The following is a 19,651-nucleotide window of genomic DNA, read 5'->3' on the forward strand; positions in this document are numbered from 1 at the left end:
TGATTCATTGAGACATATAGTTATTTGGTTTTTACTTCAAAAGTATTTTAATTAGCCGTTTATGACCTAAGATACAGTGACTTGGCTTTTTTATTATCTCTTGTTTCTTTTTTCCTTTCTCAGCAAAATGCTGACCCTTTTACAAATTACTATAATGCTTAAGGATATGTTTCTCTGGGCTTGGTCTTTTATTCATATATCAAGAAAGTGGAGCATAGATGTTTAATCTAATGGTTCTGCACCATCATATCCCCCTGCCTGCCTAGCCTGCCAGAGGGAAACCATTAATTGAATTTCTTTTGGTCACAAGAGAGAAGTGCTGATGCACTGGCTCATAGTTTCCATATCTCTGATTTTATGTTCTACTTTCCTTCTTTTAAGGAGCCCTAATGGCATAATGTGTTACCTGTTAACTGAGTGCTCATTAGTTTGGACACACTAGCTGCTCACACCTTGGCAGAAAGATGAGACAGTCTGCTCCAATTAAGATGTACACAGTTTTAGAAACCCCGTGGAGGATTACCATAAATTGGAATCGACTCTGTGGCAGTGGGAATTTCTCCCCCACTTTTTAAGAGCTGGAGGGCAATGATGTTGTTTCAGAAAAAGCAGATCTTTTATGCAAAATATGTTTTTATAGTTATTCTCCTTTGAGATTTTATGTGGAAATTGGCACAGATCATCAAGTACAGCATTCTGGAAAGTGCTTTATTATTTTTTTTTTTTTAAATATTTTATACTGATTTATTTACATAGTGCGAATATATTGTTTTTTTACACAGGATCCTTCCCATTTCCTTCAAATCCCCCCTCCCTCCACTCATCAAATTTTGTGACCCTATGATTAATGCACCCTTCACCCCACCCATCCTCACCTCTCTGCTCCCTGCCCCCCACCCCTCCCCCATTTTCATTCTCATTCTACAGTAATGGTCTTATACAGTAATTGGCCTTATTGGGACTGAGTTAGTTCACTTAGCATAATGCTTTCCAGTTCCTCCCAAGGAGTGATTTTCAAAATCATTGGTCCTGCATGCTGTGTAGTATTTCATCATTTGAATTTACCGTAATTTCTCAATCAGTTCGATTGTGGTTGGATATTTGATCTGTTTCCTTGTTCTTGCAATGGTGAATAACACTGCTATGAACACTAGTGTACAAATCCCTGTTGGTGCCTATGTTCTTATTCTCTCAAGGTATATTCCAAGCAGTAGAATATCTGTGTCACATGGAATTTCTATGTTCAGTTTTTTAAGGAAGCACCAGACTGCCTTCCACAGTGTTTGTACCATTTTACAATCCCACCAACAAGGTATAAGAAGAGTTCTTTATCCTCTCCAACATTTATTGCTTGCTGTCCTATTGAATTTTGTCACTGTTACTGGAGTGTAATGGTACCTCATTGTGGTTTTGATTTGCATCTCTCTTAATGCCAGTGATTTTGAGCATTTCTTCATGTGTCTATTGGCCATCCGAATATCTTCCTCTGAAAAGTCTTTCCATGTCTTTTACCCATTTTGTAATTGCATTATCAGTCATTTTCTTATGGAGGCACTGTAGGATTCTGTAAACTTTTGATATTAGACCCTTTTCAGAGATGGTCTTGCCAGATGCTTTTCCCCCAGTCACTGGGTTTTCTTTTCACTCTGTTGGAAAAAGATTTTGATGGACACATGAATTTACTCTTTAGAAGGTCCGATTCATCAATTTTATCCTCTCCAGACTGTGCATTTCTGGCTGTATTTGGCAGTCACTTTATACCATAGACTAGGCCATCTAAGCTTGATTCCAGTTTGTCTTTGATTAATTTAATGTTTCCTTAAAATAATTTTACTCTTTGACTGCTATATAAAAATTTATATAGAATTCATTTGAATATTCTATAAGTTTTGGGCCAGGCTATTTAAGGTTGAGTATGAGATATGAATTGTTATGTTGTTTATTATAAAAAAATAAAAAATATAAAAATGAATTTTCAAAATTTCAATGCAAAATGTCACTTGGAATCCAGTGGTATCCTTTCTCCTCTCTTGACTCTGGTGAATGTAAGAATGTGATTTATTTTAAAATACTGAATGTATGATACAGGTTATTTGTAAATCTACATTGTTTGGCTGATACTTTTTTGAAATGTGTTCATACTGGGAAGATAATGTATACAGAGATTATACAGATGTGTTTTAATATTGAATGAGTACATTTAGAATTGACTAACAGCATCGTCTGCAGGAAGTTGTACTCCTAACCCCAAAATTTGACTCTACCAGCGACTCTGAAGGAGAAAGATGGTCAGTGTCTTCTCATGAAATTTACAAGTCAGAAACCCGCTGGTGGGTCAGCACTGGGTTGATTCCAATGTGATGGCAGTGAGTTTTGAGTGGGTTTTGTTTTTGTTGATTTTTTTTTCTTCAGATGTGTTTGAATTGTGGTATTAGCAAAGAATAGCCTGTAGACTGCCAAGAAAACAAGCAAATCATCCTTGGTGGAAATACAGGGTCGTCCTTAGAGGCAAAAATGGTGAAACGTGGGCATATTGTCAGGAAGCACCAGTCCTTTGAGAAAGACAATGTGCTGGGAAAAGTAAAGAGTGAGCGAGGAGAGAGAGAGAGAGAGAGAGAGAGAGAGAGAGAGAGAGAGAGGGAGAGGGAGAGAGACCAACCAACCTTCAAGGAGATGGTTTTACAGTGACTGCAACAGTGCTCTTGTGCATGGGTGAGATTGTGAGCTTGGTGCAGGATAGGGGCAAAGACTGTTGTTCATAGGATCTCTGTGAGTCATAGTGAACTCAGTAGCACTTAAAAAGACCAGATATATTTATTTCTTAGGAAAGAAATGTATAGATTGGCAGAGGAGAGAAAATGTAATAAGGTCATCTACTTATATTTTAGAGCGCTCTGGTAGCCTAGAAGCTACATTGCAACCCCAAAGGCATGAGGTTTGAATTCACCAGCTGTTCTTTGGGGAAAAGATGAGCATTCTCCTCCCATATGACTTGGTGCCTCTGAAACCCTGTAGAGAGTCAGCTGTGGGTTGGCTCCAATTCAGCAACACACAACAGCAATAGCACATTTTAAGGAGACCTGAATTTCACAGATGTTGGGGTAGGGAAGACCAGGGATTTGAACACTAGCTCTTCTGTGGAAGAAGATATGTCTGTTTCCATAAAGATGTATGAGCTAGAAAATCTTACAGGGCACCTTTCTGCTCTTTAGGGTTGTGATGAGATAGAATTTTCTTGATGGCAGTGGGATTTATACTTTAAAAAAAACAATATGATGTTTGGAAACATGACTTTAAGGTCTTAAAGTCAGTTTATAAATCATGCTGTGCTTACTTACCATTTGACCTGAATTGCTTAATCTTTAGTCTCCTTATTTGTAAATTGAGGATAGTAATGAAACTAAGGTAATACTTTGTTGTGAAGATTAAGTGAGATTATGTGTGTTAAAAGCCCGGCATGGTGCCTTGAGCAGAGTAAACTCTCAATGAATAAGTTGTAAAATACCCACAAATAAGTTGTTAACAGGAAGCTCTTGTGTAATCTATTAAACTATGTAGTCATATTTCTGGAAAAGCAGCTAAGGTATAATTTTGAGTTTGTCAACATCTATAAGCGAGCTAAGTGAGGAAAATGACTCATATATTTGTCTTGGTTCTAAGTATCTGCTCTTGGCAGTCTTGTCATTCAACCCTGCCTCCAAATGTGGAGTTACAACAACAGCTGGCAATTATCTCCTTCATCAGAAGTAATGGTACTTAAATGTGGTTACATCACTTCAAATCCTTTTTCCCTGTGAATAATTTTATGCCTTAATGTATGAGTACTAGTCAGATTTTTTTAAGTACTAGGGAATTAGGGATGATACTGTTTCTTCCTACTGAGAAATAAGATACAGGAGAACTAACAGATGGAGATTGAGATGTTTCCTTTCGTGTGAAACTTGGGCAATGATCAAGGAAAACCAATGAACTGATAATTTTAAGCTGTGTTGACAAGGAATATACCATGGATTTCCAAAGGAACAAACGAATCTGCCTTAGTAATGCAGGCAGAATTCTACTTAACAGCAAGGATGGTGAGATTTTGTCCCTCATACTTTGGGCATGTTGTCATGGGGGTTTAGTCATTGGAGAAAGACATCATGCTGGTAAAGCGGAGGGTCAGTGAAGGCAGAGAAACACCCTCAAGGGAGATGGATTGACATAGTGTCTGCAGTGGGTTCAGGTCAGGATAGGATAGAATTTGACATTGTTATGTTGTATGTAGGATCATGATGTACCAGAGTCCATTTGATGGCACCTAATAACAGCATTTGCTAATTGGTAGGCAAGAGTGTTTGCTTCTCAGAAGAGTAGCTTAGGTTTGGGGTGAAGTGTGAGTTGGGCATGTGTAACAGAGTTCAGTTTTGGACACCTTATCTTTTTGTAAACGACACTTTACATTTTTTGGACACTTTATCTTTTTGAATTTTTTTATATGCCATCAATTGCTAATAATAGAATGATGTTTACTTGTGTTTTATTGACTCTGCAAAGGCATGTGACTGTGTGGATCATAATACATTATGAATACCATTGAGAAGAGTAACTATCTCAGAACAGTTAATTGTACTTATGTGAACCCTGTACATAGATCATCAAGAAGTAGTTGTCTGAATAGATCAAAGGAGGCTTAAAATCAGGAATGATGCGTGTCAGAGTTATATCCTTTCTCTGTATCTATTGAAAGGAATGGAGAATAGACTATTCTTTTTTAAAAAAATTAATTTTAATGAAAGTTTACAGAGAATTAGGGTCTCCAGTCATTCGTTGTACTTTTCTTCCTGTCCCCCGTCCCAATTCACTCTTCTCCTCAAAGAATTCTTGAAAAACTCTTTCATTGTTATGCAATCCCTCCCCCCAAGTCCACTCCACTGGGCAGCCTTCATTCTGGAGTCCTGTCATGACAATAATACCCATTCATATATCCCTTTTAAACAGTTCTTTCCCTCATCTGTTTCAATGCAGTATACATCATTCTTCCTCTCCTTTTCTGTCTTCCCTCAACCCTGATGTCAGTCCCATTTTACGACAGTGGCCCTATGCAATCTTTGTCCTTTTGTGACTGAGATATTTCACTCAGCATAATGACCTCTAAGGTCATCCATTTTCATAATATTTCATGTGTTCCTTGTTTTTCAGTGCTGCACAGTATTCCATTGTGTGAATATATCAGAACTTCTAGAATGGACTATTTTATGTGTGAATGTGTGTTGCAATTAATAACTTGGAACAGAATAATTGATCTCATGGGGAGGAGAAAGAAAGGAAGTGGAGATGGGGTATTAGGTCAGCAGAGATAAATGAATAGATGTGTAGGGTGAAGTGAAAATTTGATGATATATTGTGATAAAGGGTATTAATCCGCTGTAATTAATGTTATAAAACAAAATACTTGAATGACTGAATGAAAATAAAAACCCGACAACATGAATTTGTTGTCTTACAGTTCTGAAGGGCAGAATTCCAAAATCAGTTTCACTAAAGTGAAAACAAATGTAGGCAGGGCTGGTTTCTTCTAAACAAAGAATGCTCTAGAGCAGAATCTTAATTCCTTGCCTCCTTGCTTCAGGAGGCCACCTGCATTCCTTAGCTAGTGGCTCTTACCTTGTATCAAGTCCAGCCTGTTCCTTGCCACATCTTGTACTTTTTCCTTTCACTATTTTGCCTTCTCTTTTGACAGTGATCTTTATAACAAAAAAGGGTTTATCTAAATAATCCAGCAAAATGTCCTTGACCTCAAATCATTAATTTAATCACACCTGAAAATCCATTTTGCTGTATAATAAAGGTAAGTAACATTTACAGGTTCTAGATTTACGAATGGGGGATTAGGGCAGAATTCAGCATCATTTAACCACCATTTGTAATACCTAAAAATGTTTTTATTTCCCCTTAATTCTTTATTTATAGTTATACCAGATAAGAATTCTAAATTCGTGATACATTGGTTTTTTTCTTAGAACTTTATAAAGATAGTGCTCCATTATCTCCTTGCTGCTTAGAAGTCTCACATACTTTGGGCATGCTATCAACAGGGCCCCAGTCCCTGGAGAAGGAAGGGCATCATGTTTGGAAAAGCAGAGGATCAATAAAAAAAGAAAAAGACTATCAGGAAGGTGAACTGACATAGTGACTGCAACAGTGGGTTTTATGTGTAGCAGACCTTGTTGAGAACAGCAAAAGATTAAGCAGGGTTTGTTCGGTTGTAAGCACAATTGGAATGAGTTGGAGCTGACTTGACAGCATCTAACACCTTCTACAGCATCTATGTATGTATTGCACTTAAGTCAAACTTAATAGCAGCAGCAAGAACATACATATGTTTAAAAGAAGAAAAGCAACACTAGGAAAAAGCAAAGAATAAGTAGAGTGGAAAACTTGAAGTAGTTATACATGTTGTTGCTGTTTTTATTAAGTGCCGTAGAGTTGCAGATGACTCGTAGAGACCCTATGAAGGAGAGGCCTCTACACGTGGGTGCCTTTCTTCCTCTCTCCAGGTTCATAGGGTTTCCAGAGGCAAGCTGTTATGGAAGTGGATGCCACTCCTCCTTCCACGCTTGTTTTAATCGGGGAGCTCCACCACACTCTCTGTCCACGTTGGGTAGCCAATTATTAACGAACGCATTTGACACATCAGTGTCACCGTGTTCAGACTCACAGCAATCACAAGTGACTGTGGTACGGCAACTTGTACACCAGGGCTATATGACCTAGAGGAATGTCTTAACAAAAACAATGAAAGACAGGCCCGAGGGCTGCAGATTAAAAGTCACCCACCTTTGTCTTGGTAGCATCGCTTTTTGTCCACTGGGCCAGCTGATCTCTTTCTATGTTGATATTATTGTTGTTAAGAGCTGTGGAGTCGCAGGCGACTCATAGTGACCCTATGAAGGAGAGTCCTCGATGCTTGGGTGCCTTTCATCCTCTCTCCAGGTTCATAGGGTTTCCAGAGGCAAGCTATTATGGAAGTGGATGCCACTCATCCTTCCAAGCTTGTTTAAAAAATTGTTTTGAGAGCTTACAGAGAAAATGGATTTTTTATTCAGCTATACGTGTAACTTACAAACAGTTTTACTTTAGTATATGTTAAAATTTACAAAGCTGTTGCACTAACAGGATAGAAGGAGAATTGATGCCTTTGAGCTGTGGTATTGGAGAAGAGTATTGAGAATACCAATACCATGGACTGCTAGGAAAACACACAGATTCATCCTGGAAAGGGTTAAACTGGGTGGCTTCTTGGAGGCAAGGATTCTGAGGCTCCGTCTAACATACTTTGGACATGTTGTGAGGAGAGACCAGTCCTTGGAGAAGGACATCATGATTCAGTGACTGGGGTAATCGGGATGGGAGTGTCAGAAACAGTGCAATTGGCACAGGACAGAGCAGATTTTAGGGCTGTTGTACCTAGGGTCTATGAGTTGCAGGTGACTCAATGGCACATAACAACAAAAACAACATTGCACTAACATGCATTTGCTTATGGTGTCTGAAATGGGCTGAAGATTTAATGTCAAAATTTATCATTAAAATTGTATTTTATTATAAAATATATTTGAGAAGAACATTCTTACTTTTGCTTTAAAGTTTTACACAAAAAGTTTGTTCCTTAAAACTAAAATATTAAAAGTACTAAGAACCTGGCATATTTGGAAGCATAAGATTAAGGCATATTATGAAGTTGCTTGTCTGAAGGCCCTATTTGTTGTTAGATGGAATGCTGGGTGTAGGCTGCTGTGGTTCATACTTGAGATCTAGCCTGAAAGCTATGTGTTTACTCTCAACAAAGATCATCTTTGTTTGACTATCTGTAGTCTGTAACCATAGCAAGCGCCCCCATTGCCTTACAAAAAGATATATCTCAAACTCTTTCTTGAGTCTTTGTCTGAAATAATTTAAATTAGAGCTGCCTGCTGCCTTCTTTTCTTGTTTCATTTAGTTGCAGAATGCTTGAGGTACTCTGTAATACTCTTGTGCTCAGGAAGTATAAAGTAACAATGAAATCTTATAAGTTTACCCTATGAGGACTGAAGCAATTGTTTATTCTCAAGGCCAGAAAAAGGGTAAAGTACTTTTAAAAATGAAATTGTTTATGTACAGTTAATAATTGTCTGTAAAAATACACACTGGGGGAAAACTATCAGTAGTCAATTTGTTTTGTTAGGTTTCATTTAAAATTTAGTAGCTTTATGTGGAATTGTTCATTATAGTTTGGGTTAACTTAATGGTTTTAAGATACAATAATTGATTTTTTAATAAAGTTTTTTTAGTTTTATGTGGCATTTCCGAGCTTAAAATGTCAAGTTTTAAAATACTTCATGAAATTGTGTAATTGTAGTTTTCTTCCATAAATATATGCCCAGTGATGTTTTCCTGTGTACTTGACTATTTTATTAAAACATCTTCTGATTCTTATTGTTTGAATATGCTTTCTGTACTTTGAAATCCTGAATAATATCTTAAAAATAAAATGAGAATCTTGGCAAGTAAGAGGGCTTAGAAGATTTAAAGTAGTTAGTCTACATGGTTTTATTTTTATTAACAGGAACTTTTTCTTTAGCTACATCTATGTAAATAGCTATGTTGTTTCCCCTTAGTTACCAAATAGAAAAGGTACTGTATTTCAAAATTAGTTTTTCCAGACAAGTCATTGTTGATTATGGATTTATTATACAGTGAGAATATGAAGATGTAGTAGGAACTGATAGGATGCTGTTGTGACTAAATTTTAGATACTGTGTTCTGTCAAGTCATAGCTGACCCTCCAGTAGGTTTTCAGAGGCAGTAAATTGTGCAGGAGGAGTTTGCCCATTCTCCTGCCATGGATCATCTTGTGGGTTCAACTCTTAAGCCTTTAGGACTGTTATGAAGATTCTTACCACTAGGTCACCACAGCTTCCTAAATTAAAGACGTTGAATGAGAGTAATTGACACAGACTGCAACAGTGGATTTGAGCATTACAGAAATTGTAAGGATGGTACAGGATGAGGCAAGGTTTCAATCAGATTGAATCTGTTGTTCATAGGGCATCCTAGTTGACTTCAGAAACTCCTAACAACAACATTGACATGTGATGAGAGTGTCAACTAACATAGCTGACATTGTTTAGTGGTGTCTAGAACATGGTGCACACTTGCACAGAGATATCTGACAGCTGTTGATGTTTGTGGGCGGTGATTGGGGCATAATCTTTGTTCTGTCAATGGAATGTCTAAATAAGTAATCAAAATGAAGCCAAAGGAGATGTTCTCGTTTAATTTTTAATAATTTAACTGTAATATTTTATAGTCAATCTTGCAAAGGTTTATGAATTCTTGATCTGTAGATAATTGCTTCACAATATAGGCTATTAAATATGGCCTCTAACTTGACCATGATGAGAAAGGTTGATACTTCTATTTTTTTTCTTTGAAGAAAGATATTTGGCTATTTTATTAATTTAGTTTGACTTTAAATCTACTTTCTTTTAGAATATATTGCACAGCATTTCTGCTACATGGGAAAAGAGAAGAATAAGAAATTTTAAGGGAATTTAGAAATTTTTAGCACTAGCTAACTGATATAGAATCAGCTCTTCTAGGCTTGTTAAAGCATGTCCTGTTTTCCCTTAAAAATATTATATTTAACAATTAACAATTTAACATTTAACAATTGCTAATGAATAAGTAGTAGTTTAACAGTACTGCCTCTATTAAACTATTTCCTTTTGTCTTCCTAGAAATTTGAGATTAAAACAATTGGTATAAAGCTTTGTATCTTACCATTTTGCCTCAATGATATTTGATACTTTCTTTTCATCTTGACTTACCAACTCCATACTGTTTCCAGTTTTTGTCTTTACCCTTATAAACTTTTATTTATCTCATAAATTGGACCAACAGCAGTAACAAAGGAGAGGTATGAAATACATTAGATGAAAACAGTCATCTATTAAATTTGATCTCAACTTTGTAAAAATTCATGCTTAACAACTCTGATAATGGGGGGGGAAGTATAAACAATAGCAAAGTTCCCTGGTTTGTTTAATTTCTATTCATTTATTTTCCAATCCTTTTGTTGGCAGAAATGTAAGTGTAATGTTACCAAACTGAGGAAGAGTGATAAAAACTTATATAGTCTAAGTTAGGATAATAAGTATAGATATATAATGGAGTTCATTAGCTGACTTCTGCTTGGATATGCTCACTGTAGAAGTCAGGGATATAATTTTGATCTGTTTTTACCATTTTGGGGTCATTCTTTGGAATTATTCTGTTTGTTTTTTTTTCACTTCTCCCAAAACACTTTCCTCCAATTAAAATTTTTGGGGTCATTTTTTGAACCATCTTATTTATTTATTCACTTCCTCTAAAACCTGGCATGCCCAAATTTATGTAAGAAAAGCAGTAGTATGAAATATTTTCCTCAATAATTTAAATTTTTAAAAAAGTTGTGTTACTGTTTTAAACAATTTTTCACATATTTGACATTTATGTATTTGGTGTATTTTAACCATTTACTTTTCAGAAAGATGTTCCACAGGGGAAGGAATTACAAACATTGAATAACATCAGTATATTATTTTGGTCAGTTTTGTAACTACCAATTGATATTTTAAAACTTTATTATTTTTAGTTACTAATAAGATATAAGGATTTATGCTATGTCCTTAGTTTTAAGATTAGATTTTAGTTTTATCAAACATGTATTTGGTTTAAAGATGCAGTAATATGTAAGACTTTTTCTAACTAGCAGATTTTCACACTCTTCCTTCCTTAATGTTCACTTTATGGAAGTGACAACTCTCCAATATCCACTGATTCCTTTTTTGTGTTAGATAACATGATTATATCACCACATCCTGGTTTGTATTTTTTTTAAGTATGATAATTTGATTCTGTGCCCTGCATTCACCTCTGCTATACACTTAGCAGCATATCCCTCCAACTCTTAGTGAATGAACATCTAATTTTTTTCTTTTTTAATTCTGCCTTGGGTTTATAACCTTCCAAAACCTGCTGGAGGGTTAGCTGTGACTCAGTTCAGCCTTTGGGAGCTACCATTGGAGGATGGGAGAATGTTGCTTCTCACCTTGTCAAGAGGAGCACCAGTGTATGAATAGTTCATACCAAAGGCTCCTAACCCAAGGACCTCACTCTTTGATGGTTCAAATCTACCAACTGCTCTTCAGGGAACAGTGGAGATGGGGTTGGGGGGAAAGGGCATTTCTTCAGGTGCAATTTATAGTCTCCAAAAACCCAAGTAGATTCCCATTAGTGACAGTAAATTTTTGGGTTTTCTTACCTTTTCCTAATGTTTACTTAATTTTTAGGGAGTTCAGGTAACTTAGTAGTAAGGAATTATGCTGACAGTACAAAAGCAGGTAGTACAAAGACAGTACAAAGGCAGCAATCCTCCAGACTGCTTCTCTGAAAAAGGTGAGATATCTCCTCCCATGCAATTTACAGCCTCTGAAAACCTTCTGCAGGCTTGGCTATGAGTTTGCTCCTGCTCAGTGGCATTTAACAACAACTTTTAAATTTTTGCTTTTTCTGAGCTGAATCTTTCAATTTGCAAAGTTCTTTTTTTTTTTCTTCCCCATTTCCCCAGTCTGTTTCTTGTCTGTTTACCTGCCTTTCTCTTTTCCCTAGTCCTTGTAGACTTATTTCCTTTTCACCTCTTTATTGTTGATTTTTACTCCTTGGGTGATGCAGATAATTACTTCATGCTCTTGCCATTAAACAGAAGGTTAGATCTTAGAGTACACCATGAAGTGCTCTGGAAGAAGGGTCTGGCAACCTTCTTTGAAAAACTGAGCCATTGAAAACCCTATTCGGTCACACATGGTCATAGTGAGTTGGAATCAACTCAATAGCAGCAGTTCTTTCTATTATAGTAGCCTTTAGAAGAATGGATATAAAAGTGTTCTGTCACTATCTTTAAATGGAAGTCCTTTTGGTATTATCTTTAGTAATCATTTGTAGAAAATAGTGGTTAAAATTATGAACTTTTGAATCCTAGCTCTGCAGTTTACTAGCATTGTGACCTTAGACAAGTTGTTTAAAATCTCTAAACCTCACTTTTAAAATATGTGTAATAGGACTAATAATGATTATTACTGTGAGGTGTTACTGTGAGAATTAAAGGAGTAGAGATGCTACACTAGGTAAAGATGCTACGCTATGGAAAGTACATAGTGTAGTGTCTGCTGCCTGGCACTACTGTCCAATTATCTGCTAGGAATTTACTAAGAACACAAGTGTCGTTTTTGCTTGTATTGTTGCTCATGAGTATTTTTTGCTCATGATTCGTGGATATTTCTGCTGGAATGCTTTTCTTATTGTTCAGATGGACCTTTTATCATCTATCACTGTTTTTTTGTTTTGTTTTGTTTTTTTAACTTTTATTTTGTGGTGCTTTGGATATGTAGACAGACCCATATGCCTTCATGCTCCAGTCTCTACTTTTATTATTAGATTTGTATTTTTGAAAGTAATAAGGAAGAAGCAAGAAGGCAATAATAAAATAAAGTAGGAAATTATTGTAGTAGTTGAAGGATTAGATAAAGGGGACCAGACATGCTAGATTAAGACATGTAATGCTTTTTCATCATGTAACTAATATATACCTTAACTTGAAGAATATCTTACATGTTTATTTTGTGGGCAGATTAATTTTTAAGTCTTTAAACCACAGGGTGATTTATCTGAAAATTAAGATTGAATTGTCAGTTTATTTCTACTTCAGTATCCATTTCTGTGACATCAGATTCAATGTTCTTTCTTGATAGAAGTGATTTCTCATATTCTCTTTAGGTCTTCTTGTGAAAATCTTATATTAAGATGCTAAAAATGTTGATGTTACAAAGTTGTAATCGCAAATATAAAACTCACCCTTTTGAGATTTTTGTTTGATTTTTGCAGGTTTTTCATTTAATGTAATATTACTGTTTTATTTTTCATTTGTCTTAATTTTAGAATTCATTTATAGTATAATTCTTTGAATAACAGTTCATCTATAATCTCTCTCTAGATTCAGACCAGGATGTAGCACTCAAACTTGCCCAGGAGCGAGCTGAAATTGTTGCTAAATATGACAGAGTAAGTATTGAATAAGTTTTCTATAACAAACCAAAACCCACTTAAATTGAAATGGAGAGCGTATATCAAAGAGGCAGTTAGTTTACAGCTAATGAATGTTGAGATAATACACCCCTCCCCCCATTTTCCTCCCAGTCTCTCTCCATTTTCCCTCGGCCACACCCACTGACCTTTTGCTGTTCCTCTACCATTGCCTACTCATTCTTCCTCAGGGTTTGCTATTGCTTTTTCTTCTGCTTAGAATATTTGTATTCTGGGTATCTTAATGCTCATTCCTTTAGATATTTCAAATCTAAGTACAGATGCTACCTTTTTAATGAGGTCTTATCTGAATGTCCTGTTTGATAACCTAACTCTGTCACCACACTTTGTATCCTTTCTTCCTACTTGATTTTTTACTTATCATTCTGAATATGATCATTTCCAAGGTGAAAACTTTGTCTCCTTTGGATCTGGCAGGCCAGTGTTATTTATCTGACATAGATCTGGGCCTAGGCTGCCTGGTTGTTAACCTTGAGGAGAAATAGAATCCCAGGACACTTGATTGTGTTTATATGAAACATATACTTGGACCAGGCGGCTGTCCTCAGAACAGAGCAGGGAAACACTTCATGGTTCAAAATCAGGAAGGAAGTGCATCAGGGATGCGTCCTGTCTCCACACCTTTTCAATCAACATGCAGAACAGATTATTCGAGAGGTTGGGCTTTATGAGGAGAAATGGAACAACAGGATTGGCAGAAGACTCACCAACAATGTGCATTGTGCAGATGACACAACCTTGCTTGCTGAACCTGAGGAGGACCTGAAATGCTTGCTGCAGAAGGTCAAAGACTGTAGTCTTCAATATGGATTGAAGCCCAACATCAAGAAGACAAAGATTCTCACCACTGGGCCAGTTGGCAACACCAAGATGGACAGAGAAGAGATTGAGGCGGTTAACAGTCTAGCTTGCTCAGCTCCACAATCAACACTTAAGGCACCAGCAGTTAGGACATGAAAAGGCAAATTGCTTTAGATAAATCTCCTGTCAGGGACCATTCAGAGAGTACTGAAAGTCAACAGTGTCAGTCTAGAGACTAAGGTGCACCTAATCCAGGCTATGGTCTTCACAATTACTTGCCATGCATTAGAGAGCTGGATAATAAATGAGGAGGATAGAAGAAGAATTGATGCTTTTGATTTGTGGTGCTACAGAAGAGTCTTTAATATACCATGGACCACCAAGAAAACAAATAGATCTGTCTTAGGGTAAAACCAAGTTTCTCCTTGGAGGCTAGGATTTTGAAGCTCCGTCTCAAATACTTTGGGCATGTGGCCAGGAGGGACCGATCCTTGGAGAAGGACCTCATGCTCCAATTGGTGGAGGGACAGCATAAGAGAGGAAGACCCCAGATAAGATGGATTGATACAATAACTAGACCATTGGGATTAGGTGTATAGGAGTCAATGAGACAGGCTCAGGACAGGGTAGGATTCAGAACTATTGTACATAGGGTTGCTGTTAGTCCCAGGTGATAGGACAACACATAACAACAACAAAAACAACTTATCAATATCTAAAAAACTGTCTGTTTTTACTTGTTTTGCTTATTATCTGTTCTCCTTACATAATGTAAACTCTGTAAGTGCAGGGATTCCTCTATTGTTTGCTGTATTCTAAAGACCTAAAATAGTTTCTGGCTCATATTAGGGACTTTGATATTTGAATAATATGCTGAATGAAATAGCTATAACATGAAATATATAATTTGTATATGTTGTTATAAATTTAACATATATGTAAAAAAGTGAAACTTACATATTTATGTGTAATTTCCAATATATTTCAGATTCCATTAGCATTTTGCTTGTGTGAATTAGAATCTGATTTCTGACATTCTAGAAAATTATAATTGTTTACAATTATTACCCCACCTCCTGAGGTCTATATTAAGTAGTAGCAGAAACTTTAAAGGTGTTATTTTATACATATGTATTGCTGGTATACAATTTTATATCTGGTACCTTTTTTATTATCAGTGAGAATAATATGAATGTGAAATTATAGAAGGCCATCTGGTCTGTGCCCTTGTTTCCAGAGAAGCCCACAGGCCTAATAATTTAACAGTTATAGTCCTGGAGTTTGTAGAAAGGTTGTTTGTTTGGAATATCAGATACAGCTTCCCATTACTGTGATTAGGTTTTAGAGTAATGAAAAACCCAATTAGCTTATTTAACTGCTTAAATAATTTAAAACCAATAGAATATGATTCACTTATGCTTGTGTGCATCTGCTCCACCCCCCTCATGCAGTTACCACTTGGTGTTCAGTCCTAGGCATTGTGCTAGGCATGGGGATTCACAATATAAAAATTAATGACACCGATTTTGGTCCACAAGATGGTCAAAGTCTTTTAAGAGGAGAACATATGAGCAGATTACTGTAAAATATACTCAGATGGAGGTGTCCACAAGGTATTTGAGTTTTAGTATCTAAAATCTTAGTAAATATTACCAACAGTTACATTTGGAGTTTCTGTACAAATAAAAAGTTAAGAATGACAAGAGGAAATAAGTACCTAGAGTAAAGAAGAACTGACAAGAAAGCAAGCTCTGGCCCATCCACACGGAGTTAAAGAGGTGCCCCTGAAAAAAAAAAAATCTTTAAAAGTATACTTGGAAAGGTAAGAAAAGAACTTAGAAAGTGTGGTGACATGGAAGTCAGACAACAGGAAGTGAGTAACACTAATGTACACCTACAGGGTCCATAAGATAAGGACTGAATCATGTCCAGAGTCACTGGGTGATGCACATGGTTAGCACACTAGACAGCCAACCAAAAGGTTAGAGGTTCAAGCCCGTCCATAGGCAACTCAGAAGAAAGACCTAGACATCTCCTTCCCCCAAAATTAGTCATTGAGAACCCCATGGAACACAATCCTACTCTGATACACAGGGGTCGTCATGAGGTAGAATCAACTCAGAGGGTCACTTCTCACTTTGGCAGGATTGTAGTTTTTGGGCTGATGGGACTGTGACATCAAGAAGTAGAGATACAAAGGTGTCTTTTCTGAGAAGTTTGTATGTAAAGACAAAGAAGATACTTTTTTTTCTAAGACTTAATTAAAAGTTTGGTTAGATACTAGAATTAACTAACTACATTAATGATAATTAATGTTATAAAAAACCTATGAATGATTGTATGAAAAAACGCTATGATTTGTAAACTTTCTCTGACAGGTTTTTGTTTTAGTTTGGGAGTTTATGTTTGAGTTGCTTTGTTTGTACATAAACTTTGTCATGCATGATTTATGGACAAACTCTGAATATTTTTTTTAATTTTGTTTATTTGAAGTATAATGTTGTTTTTAATAGCCTTGTTTTCTTTGCCTCACATCATTCCATATCTACCACTCTATCTTTGTAAAAATGAGAGCTTGAGAACTTTGGACCTCCTCAAATTTCACAAGAGAGGAGGAGAATCAAAATTCATAACTCAAAGGTGATTCCTATAAGGCAAGATCAGACATACATACCTCTTTTTTCCTAACTCTCTATCATTTCTAACACCAGCCATCTCTCTCATGGAACTCTCCACTCTTGTGTTGAGTACAGTAATTCATTTCAGTGGCCACGCAGAACTCACAGACTATACTTAAAATTATGAGTTTGTAAGGAAGTTGTGTTATTATGTACTCTTAAGTCAGAACTGACTCATAGGTCACTGACCTTTCAGTGGGTTTTCAGAGACAGTAAATCACACTGGATTGCCTGTCTTTCTTCTGTGGAGTAGATCATGGTTTCAAACCTTGTACCTTTGTGTTGGCAGTGAAACTTCATACCACTCAGCTACCAGAGCTTCCTTTAGAGAGCTAGCAAACTACAATTCAGAATCAGGAATGACTCAGAATAGAGCTCCACAGTCAGAGGAGGCTCTTTAGCTTTTCCAGTAAGTGTCTGAAGGCACCCACTCAGCCAGGATGTCTAGGCCCAAAGGCACTGAACTTTCTTGCTTCTTAAACTGGCACACCCAGTGTGGTTGACTCTTTCCATGAACTGGGAATCCCACCATACATCTTATAGCAGCCTCCTGGACCTGCTGCCATTGCTACTCTACCACTGTCTCTCCATCTTAGTCTCTCTCTTGTGTTACAACAGGTATTTGTCCTCTCTGTTTCCATGACCTAGGCAGTTTTATGTATAGCGACTCTAGGTCCAAAGGATATGCTACATTCCTGGGTCTTCTTTTTTAGTGGTTGTTAAATCTCTATCTTGCTCTGTGAGTGGTTCTCTTCAAGTCTCGAGTTGTGATACTTAAGAATGCTTTGGGCAGAATATTAAATGATCCAAGAAGCATTAAAAGAAGATAGAGTAAACAGAATCTTTGTATCAAAAGGAATTGGCAGACAGAAGAATTTCATGAAACAATGTAGGAGCAAGAGCCTCTGGTGATAAAGGAAAAAGTTCAAGCTGCTCTGAAAAGATTGACAAAAAACAAAACCCCAGGAATTGATGGCATACCAGTTGACATACTTCAACAAACAGATGCTGCCCTGGATGTGCTCACAAAGTTGAGCCAAGAACTCTGGAGAACAACCACCTGGCCACCTGAATGGAAGAGATCTACATTTGTTCTCATTTCAAAGAAAGGTGACCTGACAGAGTGTAGAAATTGTCAAACAATATCACTGATATCACATGCAAGCAGGATTCTGCTAAAGATTATCTCAAAACGACTGGAACAGCACATCAGCCCAGAACTGCCAGAAGTGCAGGCTGGGTTTAGAAGAGGCTGTGATACTAGGTATATTATAGTTAATGGCTGAAAGCAGAGAGTACCAGAGGAATGTCTGTCTGTGTTTCATTGACTATGCAAAGGCATTTGTCTGTGTGGATCTTAGCAAATTGTTCCTGAAACTGAGAAGAATGGGGATCCCAGAACATTTGATTGTGCTTATGCGAAACCTATTCTTGGACCAGGAGGCAGTCAGAACAGAGTAAAGAGACACTACATGGTTCAAAATTGGGAAGGATGTCCACCAGGGATGTCCTACACCTTTTCATTCTATATGCAAAACAGATTATCCAGGAGGCTGTGCTCTATGAGGAGAAATGTGACATCAGGATTGGAGAAGACTTATCAACAATTTGTGTTATGCAGATGATACAATCCTCCTTGTAGAAACTGAGGAGGACCTGAAACGCTTACTGCAGAAGGTCAAGGACTATAGCCTTCAATATGGATTGAAGCTCAACAAAGTTTCTTACCACTGGGCCTATTTACAGCATCATGATAGACGAAGAGATTGAAATTGATAGCAGCTTTAGTTTGCTTGGCTCCACAATCAACACTCTTGGTACCAGGAGCCAGGAAATGAAAAGACGAATTGTATTTGCAAAGTCAGCTGTCAGAGACCTCTCCAGGTACTGAAGAGCAACAGTGTCAGTCTGGAGACTAAGGGAACCCTGATTCGGGCCATGGTCTTTGCAAATACATGTTATGCATCAGAAAGTGAACACTGACTAGGGATGATAGAAACAGAATTGATTTGAGAACAGTTTTTGAGCTGTGGTGCTGGAGAAGAATACGGAATATATCATGGACTGCTAGGAGAACAAACAGATTAATCCTAGAGAGGATGAAACTAGGCTGCTCCTTGGATGCAAGGATTCCAAAGCTTCATCTGACATACTTTGGATATGTTGCAAGGAGAAACCAATCCTTGGAGAGGTACATCATGCTTCGGAGGGTTGAGGGACAGCGCAAGAGAGGAAGACCCTCGAAGAGATTGATTGATTCAGTGACTGGGATAATGAGGGTAGGTGTGTTAAGAGACAGTAAGATTGGCATAGGATAGAGCAGGGTTTAGGGCTGATCAACAGCACATAACAACAATAAGCTTGCTTTGCCTCACGTTGTTCTATAGCCCTCACTCTGTTTCTGGATTAGTCAAATCCTTTGTTAGGGTCCTGTTGTCTTATTTCATGACCCCACACACCCACAGGGATTCCATGCACCCTATTGGTATTGTTATCAGGCTGTTAGATCTTCTTGGTGGACTACAAATATCTTATTTGCATAAACCCACACACTGATTTTGTGAGAACCACAAAGATTGTGACCGAAAGTCTTAAATAATTCACTGCATGAAGACTTATCACTGCACTGCAGCTGCTCTCAATTTGGTCTGATCAAGACTTAGCCATGTGTCAGTTATTGCTGACAAACAGTATCTTCCTAGTTTATAACTAGGGAAATACTGATACTGCCTACGTTAGTTTAATAGACTGTTAATATTGATTGTGTCTTTTGCTGCTCTTATTAATAAAATAAAGTTCTTTTAATTATAAAAAAATAGTATTCTGTTTTATAAACTCACAGTCACACTTTATCTCTCGTAACCTCTTTTAGGGTCGAGAAGGTGCAGAGATTGAGCCGTGGGAAGATGCTAATTACCTTGTTTACAAAGTCACAGATAGATTTGGCTTTTTACAGTAAGTTGCATAGAATATATGTTATTGTTTGGTTAGAATGTGTTTATAGTCTC

The 19,651-nt window shown here is 37.0% G+C and overlaps 1 protein-coding gene across 1 annotated transcript in view; it reads left to right on the forward strand.

The window, feature by feature from the left end:
- The window catches only part of USP6NL (USP6 N-terminal like), a 219,035-nt gene that overhangs the window by 96,457 nt on the left and 102,927 nt on the right, over nucleotides 1-19,651 (forward strand). Inside the window, exons 3-4 of the mRNA XM_006891872.1 lie at nucleotides 13,055-13,122; nucleotides 19,516-19,598. Coding sequence (XP_006891934.1) covers nucleotides 13,055-13,122; nucleotides 19,516-19,598 — 151 coding nt within the window. The remainder of the gene's footprint in view (nucleotides 1-13,054; nucleotides 13,123-19,515; nucleotides 19,599-19,651) is intronic.

This window comes from Elephantulus edwardii, unplaced genomic scaffold, assembly GCF_000299155.1.
Source record: "Elephantulus edwardii isolate Elephantulus edwardi_28Jun2011 unplaced genomic scaffold, EleEdw1.0 scaffold00105, whole genome shotgun sequence".
Taxonomy (NCBI): Eukaryota; Metazoa; Chordata; class Mammalia; order Macroscelidea; family Macroscelididae; genus Elephantulus; species Elephantulus edwardii.